The sequence below is a fragment of the Gossypium arboreum genome, chromosome 3, assembly GCF_025698485.1.
Source record: "Gossypium arboreum isolate Shixiya-1 chromosome 3, ASM2569848v2, whole genome shotgun sequence".
In the NCBI taxonomy this organism is placed as follows: Eukaryota; Viridiplantae; Streptophyta; class Magnoliopsida; order Malvales; family Malvaceae; genus Gossypium; species Gossypium arboreum.
In genome coordinates, this window is record NC_069072.1 from 126,549,319 (window position 1) to 126,558,437 (window position 9,119).

At 33.4% G+C, this 9,119-nt stretch overlaps 2 protein-coding genes across 3 annotated transcripts; both read left to right on the forward strand.

Annotated features, from left to right (window-relative positions):
- Positions 1 to 220: 220 nt before the first annotated feature.
- LOC128290675 (uncharacterized) lies at positions 221 to 1,552 on the forward strand. Of its 2 annotated transcripts, XM_053026401.1 has the most exons (6): positions 221 to 634; positions 725 to 803; positions 940 to 1,021; positions 1,098 to 1,149; positions 1,224 to 1,278; positions 1,381 to 1,552. In XM_053026401.1, the coding sequence occupies exons 2-6, from the start codon at positions 731 to 733 to the stop codon at positions 1,458 to 1,460; spliced, it is 342 nt and encodes a 113-aa protein (XP_052882361.1). In that variant the 5' UTR covers positions 221 to 634; positions 725 to 730; the 3' UTR covers positions 1,461 to 1,552. The 2 variants fall into 2 exon arrangements, with proteins under 2 accessions (XP_052882361.1, XP_052882362.1); XM_053026402.1 differs by lacking the exon at positions 1,224 to 1,278 and having other exon boundaries at positions 1,109 to 1,149.
- A 3,738-nt stretch (positions 1,553 to 5,290) lies between these two features.
- On the forward strand, positions 5,291 to 7,249 carry LOC108475003 (uncharacterized). Its single transcript, XM_017777022.1, has 3 exons — positions 5,291 to 5,473; positions 6,654 to 7,034; positions 7,145 to 7,249. The coding sequence occupies exons 1-3, from the start codon at positions 5,291 to 5,293 to the stop codon at positions 7,247 to 7,249; spliced, it is 669 nt and encodes a 222-aa protein (XP_017632511.1).
- Positions 7,250 to 9,119: the final 1,870 nt, after the last annotated feature.

Genomic DNA, 9,119 nt, shown 5'->3' on the forward strand with positions numbered 1-9,119 from the left:
TTTTAAAATTTTTATGAAAATTTTAATAATTTATATAATTGTATACGGTTAAAAAAAGATTGAAAATAATGAAAAAAAAAAAAAAACTAAATCCAAAACACGGGGTGTTGCATGAAACGTTATTTTCCTTGCCAAGAAAAAAAAAGAAAAATCAATTCATTGCCTGATTACCTATCTTAGAATAAATATGTGAATCTGGTTTTTTCTTTAAAACATCATCTAATGCAATTAAAATCGGCTTTTCCCTCTCTTCCCTCATGGCTTCTCTTCAATATTCTTCAGCTTCTTGGGTGGCCCAATACAGAGAATTCAGGCCATTAACCATTGTTCAACTAGGCAATAATGGCAGGCATTCCATCAACTTAGTCACAAAGCACACCAACTTTATACTCAAATTCTCACAAATATCATACGACATTAAGTACAACAGCAAAGGAAATGAATGGAGGGTGTGTTGCAGTGATGATGGTTCATGTGGGATTGCTCCCCAATGGTCCACCCCTCGGTTTTAGACTTGGTCCAAGAATTCTATACTGCCATCAATGTCAAAAACACACACAAACTGGATCAACTTCTTTGAAATGATTGTATATTCCAAGACCTCATATTTTACATTCCCTTTGCTGGAAAAGAGGTCTTTCTTTCACCTCTTTCAACCCCCCCCCCCCCCTTTTTTGTAATTTAAATATGAAAATAACCATGTTTTATATGTTGGTATTTGCAGAGTATCATGAACTTTCAGCAAAATCTAATGGAAGCAATGGGACAAAATGTTCATTTCGTGATTGATAGTTGGATGGAAGGTGACAATTTAACTGCAAGTGTAATTTGGCATAATTTGGCATCTTGGTCAGCATTTGCGCATCTCTAATTTTTTTTTTCTTTTTTGGTCCAATAAAACCCTTGAAAAATAATATGTTTATTGTCAATTTCATGTAGAGTGGAAAGGCAAAGAGACACCACATACGACAGGCTGCAATTTCTTTGAATGTCAACAGATTGATGGAAAGCTTATTATCAGGTTCCATTTCTACCATCCATGTTATTTCCACTCTTCATTATCAGTTCAAAAAAATTGACAACTTGCTAATACGCAGCAAAATCACAGGAGTGGAGGAGTTTCCAGTGAAACCCGGAGATTGGGTGCTGGTATGAAATTATATATGATGAACAAAAATTTCCAATTACTCAGTTTTTTATTTTATTTTATTTTTGCTTTGTAGAAACTATTGAAAGCAACCATTGTTGTTTTTGACAAGTTACCCTTTCCGGCTGAACGTATGCAACTTTCTTTTTCTTTTCCAATCAAGTTTTTATGGATACGGATATTGTCGATTCAAATAAAATGGGTAAGGTTGATATGGTTTCCAAATTTTGCAGAGTTGCTTACAAGGTCGGAGGGAACACATGAGCGAATAATCAAGCTTCTAGAAATGTCGGTAGCTTATAACAACAACTGATTATGAATTGAGTTTTAATTCAATTAGTATCCGTATTATTATTAGTGCAAGAAAATATAAATTTGAATATAAGTTTATTCTCTTATTTAAAAGTTAAAGAGTGTAAACGTAGTTTTAAGCATTATATAAAAAATAATTAATATCAAGTATGTTATTATTTCCTTAATTATTTGTTGAATAAATAAAAAACTATGTTAATATCTAATAAGGAGAAAATAAGAATCCAATTAAATATATAGTCATCTTACCCTTACACATGGCAAAAACTTTAAGATCATTTCTCTTTCTGATTTTAGTAATTTGAGCTTTTAGATCAAGCAACCTCTGAATTCATATCACCGTTGAATAATACCTTGGTAAATATTTGATATAATATATATTTTTTGTAGTTAGATTTTATGAATCCAATAATTTGATCAGCAAATCTCTTTCTGTTGAAATAACATAATATTTTAATAAAATCATTACAATAAAAATTATAAATCGTATTTTAACATATATATTTATATATACTTGACAACATCATGTGATGGGTCGACATCAGAAAAATAAATGTATTCCTACTTCCAAAGAAATTCCTGAATTGAAATGATTTGAGGGGGACTCACACCCCTAACTCCAACAATCGACAAACATTAATCCCCCCACGACCTGTTTTTTCCCTAAGATTATTAAGGCATCTACATGAATCTTGTACGTTACTTCCATGTGATATCCTTTCTCTTCTTTGCATATGCTTTCAGATGCATAAATCCTCTAATATTTATTATTATTCATAGTATTCATACAATTTAATATGCATGTGATGTGAGTGATGGAGACCACCATTAATTATTCCTTACATCCCTCCTCTATTGTGGGATATTATCATGCTCATGTGTACTTCAGTTTGGGGTAATTGAAGTGAGCACAATAATTGAAATAATATGAAGAGAACTTTGCAAGTCAATTGGTAACATTATTTGGTATATCACCCAACACTCTTTGGTTGTAAAATATAGGGTGAATTTAGAAAGAAATTTAAGAATTATAAATTCATGAGATGTAAAATATAAATTTCATCATTAATTAATTATTTTTTTTGAAGGGATTAAATAAAATATATTTTATTTTTGAGAGTTAAAATATAATTTTTCTTTTGTCTTAATTTAAATTTTGATCACTTGTTCGGGCTAAAATGACAATTTTTCAATTTGATTGGGAGACTAGGACCTCTACCTGTCCTCCTTGTATTTGCCCCTATTTGTATACAAAGTGAATTCACTGAACCTACTCTCCAAACAACCATAAGTTTATCTTAGTCACTCAAGAATGATATATTAAAAAATAGTGCCTGGAATAAACAAATGAGTTTCTCTCTATTTTTGTTCTATAATGAAGTCGACAGATGAAGGTATTTAAAGAACCAAGCTTGTTCCATGGTAGATTTGATCTTCTAAGCCTTTCGTGACAAGATCTTCATTGTTAATTTATTCTTTGAGCTTTATTTCAAATCTTTGTCTCAATCGACACAAGCTTCTTCATTCACAAGACTTTTTTAATCAACCTCCCTCCTATCTTCAATCAAGATGAGACAAATTTATCATGTTTACAATCAAGACTCTGAAAATAAAATAGAATCATTAAAAACTGCCAACTAAAAAGTTGGGGTCCTGTTACGATTGCCTATGTTGGCATAAGTTGCTCCAGACATGTTCCACAACTAAATATCTAACCAATCTCCCCTTTAACACTTTTTAGAACATTTCTTGCAGCAAAAATAATTTGTCTCAAAGAAAAGAACTGAGAGATTATTTACAAAGTAATTTAAGTCTTCCTCTTACATCAAAACTGCTTAATGGAAAATAAAAACAACTTCCAAACAAACTGACTCCTAATTTTTAGGTCTAATGTTTGTTGAATAAGTTCTTAATTATTAGGAGCATATCTTAGTTTTTTATTATTTTTGAATTATTTTTTTTTTTAGTTTCCTGAGTTAATGGGAGATGTTAGCTTTTTTTTTTAGCTTTTCTGTTTTTGTAAAGCTATTTAAAGCCACTGCTGTTTACTTTCAAAGTTATGAGAACTACAGATTGCATTGTGTTGCATTTCTTTATTAAGTTCATCATTTTATTTTACATTTGGTTTCAAGAGCCAGGTCCAAGAGGCCTGATTGAAGAAAAGAATAGAGTTTTCTTTTGAGAGGAACACGAGAGAAGAGTGTGAAGAATGACGAAAAGCAGTTCCAACAGTGGTGCGTTTGTGCAACCTACTGTTCCCAAGTTTGATGGATGCTATAAACACCGGGCAAAGTTGATGGAGAATTTCCTTCGAGCAAAGGAATTTTGGAGCCTAATAGAAGATGGAATAGATGAAATTCCAGCAGGGAGAGAACCATCTGAAGAAGAGGTAAAGCTGTTTGAAGAACAACAATTGAAAGACAAGAAAGTGAAGTATTATCTCTACCAAGCAATAAGTAGAGAAATCATGGAGACCATTCTTAATGATGAAACATCTAAAAAAAAATATGAGATTCAATGAAGCATAAATTCAATAGATCAATAAGGGTCAAGAGAGCACAACTTCAAGGTCTAAAAACTGAGTTTGAAATATTGAGAATGAAGGAAGGAGAAACTGTCAATGTTTATTTTGGAAGAACTCTCTCAATTGCCAAGAATATGAAAGCATGCAGAGAGAATGTCAAAGAAGCTGATATTACAGGGAAGATTCTGCGATCCTTAGTTCCTAAATTTAATTATGTTGTATGCTCAATTGAGGAATCAAACACTGTTGAGGCCCTAACAGTAGATGAACTTTAGAGCAGTCTGTTGATTCATGAACAAAGAATGACAAGCCTAGTTGAGGAAGAGCAGGTCTTGAAGGTCACAAATTAAGGTCGAGGTGGAAGAGGTAGAGGCTGGACTCGAGGTTGTGGCAGGCAGAATATAGATAAAGCAACTGTAGAATGCTAAAAGTGTCACAATTTGGGGCATTATCAGTATGAATGTTCCAATTAGGAAAAGAAAGCTCATTATGCAGAAATTGATGATGAAGCCGAGATGCTACTGATGGCATAAGTAGATCTAAAGCAAAACAAAAGGGAAGGAATACGGTTTCTCGATTTCGGGTGTTCAAATCACATGTCTGGAAATAAAGAATGGTTCATAAGACTTGATGAAGGATTCAAGCATTCGGTAAAACTTGGGAACGACTCTAAACATATGGTGAAAGAGAAAGGAGACATCAAGCTGAAATTTGGAAGAAAAGTCTAAACAATAAGGGATGTGTATTTTATACCTGATTTAAGCAATAATTTACTCAGTATAGGCCAATCACAAGATCGAGGCATCACTATTCTAATCAAACATGGAGCTTGCAAGCTATACCATCCAACTCGTGGGCTTATAATGGAAAGTACAATGACTGCCAATAGGATGTTTGTGGTCACCACAAATATTCTCATGACATCAACCTCCTGTTTTAACATATACAATGAGGATTCCAGCAATATTCAGCACAAACAATATGGACATCTGAGTTACAAACATTTGGTATTATTGCATACTAAGAAGATGGTTCAAGGGATTCCAAAAATCAGAACACCAACAAATAGATACACTGGCTGCATGAAAATGAAACAACATAAAGAAGCTATTCCAAAGAAGAGTAAATAGAGAGCAGCAAAGCAACTGCAGCTCATCCACTTTGATATTTGTGGCCCCATTTCACCTGCATCATATAGCAAAAAGAGGTATCTGTTAACTTTCGTATATGATTTTAGTCGAAAGTTGTGGGTTTATTTTCTGAATGAGAAGAGTGAAGCATTTATAACTTTCAAAAATTTCAAAATAATGGTGGAGAAAGAGTCTAGTTTATCATTGTACGATTTAAGAACAGACAGAGGAGAAGAATTTAACTCTGAGGAGTTCTCAAATTTTTGCAAGGTACAAGGCATCAAAAGGCAACTCACAACAGCTTATATGCCTCAGCAAAATAGAGTTACTGAGTGTAAAAACCATACCATTCTCAACATGGTGAGATTCATGCTTGAAGAAAAAAAGATGCCCAAAATATTCTGGCTAAATGTTGTAAAATGGACGTGCCATGTGTTAAACAAAAGTCCTACTGCCTGCTTGAAGAATAAAACTCCTAAAGAATATTGGAGTAACCTCAAACCCAATATTGAATACTTTCGGGTGTTTGGATGCATTGGAAATGTTCATGTACCCGAGGCAAAAAGACAATAACTAGATGCAAGAAGCCAAAACCAAGTTCTGATCGGTTACAGTGATGAATCCAAAGGTTACAAAATTATTGATCCACTGACAAAAAAATCACCATCAGCAGAGACGTGGTTTTTGAAGAACATGAAAGTAAAAATTGAAGCAGTATAAAAGAAGAAACCATAAATGATGTATCAGATTGAGGAGAAGCCTATGAAGAAGAATAAAATCAAAATGATGAAGATGAATCAGATTTAAATGAAAAAAATTCAACTGATGAGAACTCCACCTCAACTGGTATAGCAAATCTCTCAAATGATGATGCAGCAGCTCCTCAAACTTGAGAAAGAAGGGCTCCAGCATATCTAGATGATTACACGAGTGAAGAAGGTCTTTCAGAAGATGAGGTACAAAACTTTATGTTATTTTTACCTATTGATGATTATTTATCTTATGAACAAGAAGTAAAATTAAAAGATTGGAGGAAGACAATGGATCTTGAAATTGAAGCAATAAAGAAGAATCATACATAGAAACTGGTAAAAGCTCCCTCCGATGTAAAAATGATTGGAGTCAAGTGGGTCTATCGGAAAAAATTAAATAAAAATAGAGAAATTGTAAGTGCAAGGCAAGACTGGTGGCCAAGGGATATGCTCAAGAAAAGGGGATAAACTATAATGAGGTCTTCGCTCCTATAGCAAGATGGGATACTATTCGAATGGTATTAGCTCTTGCAGCAAGAAATGAATCAAAAGTCTTTTAGCTCGACGTTAAAAGTGTCTTTCTAGATGGTGAACTCAGCGAAGATGTATACGTCACTCAACCACAAGGTTATGAAGTGAAGGGAAAAGAGGACAAAGTGTACAAATTGAAGAAGTATCTCTACGGCTTAAAATAAGCTCCGAAAGCATGGTTTAACAGAATTGAAGGATACTTTATTAAAAAAGGTTTCAAAAAGAGCTGTTATGATCATACTTTGTTTGTCAAGAAGTGTAAGGATAACAAGATTCTGATTGTAAGTCTCTACGTTGGTGATCTCATTTTGACAAGTAATGATTTGTTAATGATGCAAGGTTTCAAAAACTCAATGAAAAATAAGTTTGAAATGATTGATCTGGGTGAGATGAAGAACTTTTTGGACATGGAAGTATATCAAGGCACTAATGGGATCTTCATCAACCAAAAGAAATATGTGAATGAAGTTTTTGAAAAATTCAAAATGGGGGCTTGCAATGGAATCAGGAATCTAATAGCTCCTGGAAGCAAATTGTCAAAGGAGGAAGAACGAGCACAAGTCGATGGAACCTTATTCAAGCAAATCGTGAAAAGTTTGATGTACATGACAGTCACAATACCTGAACTGATATACAGTGTATGTCTAATCAGTAGATTCATGTCAAATCCAATGAAAGCACATATGCTGACAGCTAAACAATTCTGAGATATGTTCAAGCTACCACAGATTTTGTCATTCTTTACAAGAGGAATTGCACATATGAACTGACAGCGTACATAGACAATGATTATGCTAGAGATTTGAATGATCAGAAGAGTACTTCAGGTTTTGCCTTTATGCTAAGTGGATGAGCAGTAGCATGGTCACCAAAGAAGTAACCCGTTATTACTATACCAATTACAGAAGCAAAGTATGCAGTTGTTGCCTCATGTGCTTGTCAAAGTGTATGGATGCAGCAAATTTGGAAGCAAATTAAAGGTACCTAAAGAAAATCAGTCAAAATTCTTTGTGATAACTCCTCTATCATTAAGCTTGCAAATAAAATCCAGCCTTTCATGGAAGAAGTAAACACATTGATGTAAGGTTTCACTTTCTAAAAAAGCTTATATCTGATGGATCAATTAGCATGGAGTACTTCGGAACTAGTGAGCAAGTAGTTGATATTATGACCTAACCCTTGAAGCTCGACCAATTTGAAAAACTCAAAGAAGCACATGGCATTCGAATTTGTTGTGATATAAACTAACATATATCTAGTATGTTTAGTTTAGGGGAGGGTTTTTTTAGGTCTTATGTTTGTTGAATAAGTTCCTAATTATTAGGAGCATATTTTAGTTTGTTATTATTTTTGAATTAGTTTTTTTTTTTTAGTTTCCTAAGTTAGTAGGATACATTAGCTTTTTTTTAGCTTTTCTGTTTTTATAAGACTATTTAAAGCCACTGTTGTTTGCTTTCAAAGCTATGAGAAATAAAAATTGAATTGTGTTGCATTTCTCTATTGAGTTCATCATTTTATTTTACATTAATAACAAATTGTATAAAAATATCAATAGTTCAAAATCTTAAAAGAAAAACAAAACCAATACTCCTTTTAATCGACAACTCCCCGATTATTGGCTATAGTATTTTAACTATTGCTTTTTTTGGCAAGAATCCAAATGGGGTCTTCTTGGAAATTCCTTTGGATGTCTTGAATGCATGAAAGAAATTCAAGCTTTTGCTAAGTGATGTGATGAAGCTAAGCATTCAAAAAATTAAGCTCCTTTTGAAATTCAGCAAGTGTATGAGCTTTTTTGTAGCATTGAGAGGCTATGTGGGAGCAGTTGTTGGCACATTAAGGACCTTAGTTTCCTCAAGATGCTCACTCAACTCAAGTAGTGCAACAAGTGGCAATATGCCATCAAAAAGACTTTTGGCAGAAAGCATGGTATGGTATCCAAGCTTATGTAGAAGAGGCTCTATATAATCTTCAGAAGTTGTCACCTTCTTACCTCATCAACACTTGAAAAATTAAAGAAGGAAATGGCAAACCTTGGTGCACATAGTTTGTTTTTACATGTTTAAAGATTTGTTTAAATATCAAGGTACCAATGTTAACTTTACAACTTGAACCTATACAATGAAGTAGTACATCTAACCGCTTTCCAAATATGAGTTGATGGCATCCAATTGCATTGGGCTATCCTATATAACGCAACATAAAACTTGATTAATTGGAAGCAAGCTATACCAGTCCTCTTCTTCCAAGTATTTTTTCACTCTTAATGTTAGAAAGATTGAAATTCTATCATAATAAGGAGTACAGTCTTCATCTATAAAATTCTACAAAAATCACTAATTAGTGTTGTTGATATGTGTATTGCACGCCAACTTGACTGGGGTATGATGCCCTGATCGTCTCGTGCACTGGGGTGCAAGGCCCTCTTCCTTTAGCACACCTTACAACAATTCGAGCGATTTCATCATTGCCACAGTTTTCCAGCCTCCAGCCACTGTGCCTCTTACATGTCCTCTTACAATCTAATTACAAGCACCAAAGTTAGCCTAAATCACAATCAATCATATTTTAGGAAATCACAATCAATCCTATTTTAGGAACCACAACTTTGGGGAAAATTACATAAAATATATATATAATATCTAAAACATTCATTTACATTTTATATTCAAAACAAGCATAAGATTTAAGAATGTCACTTTCTATCAATTTAATCAATCAAA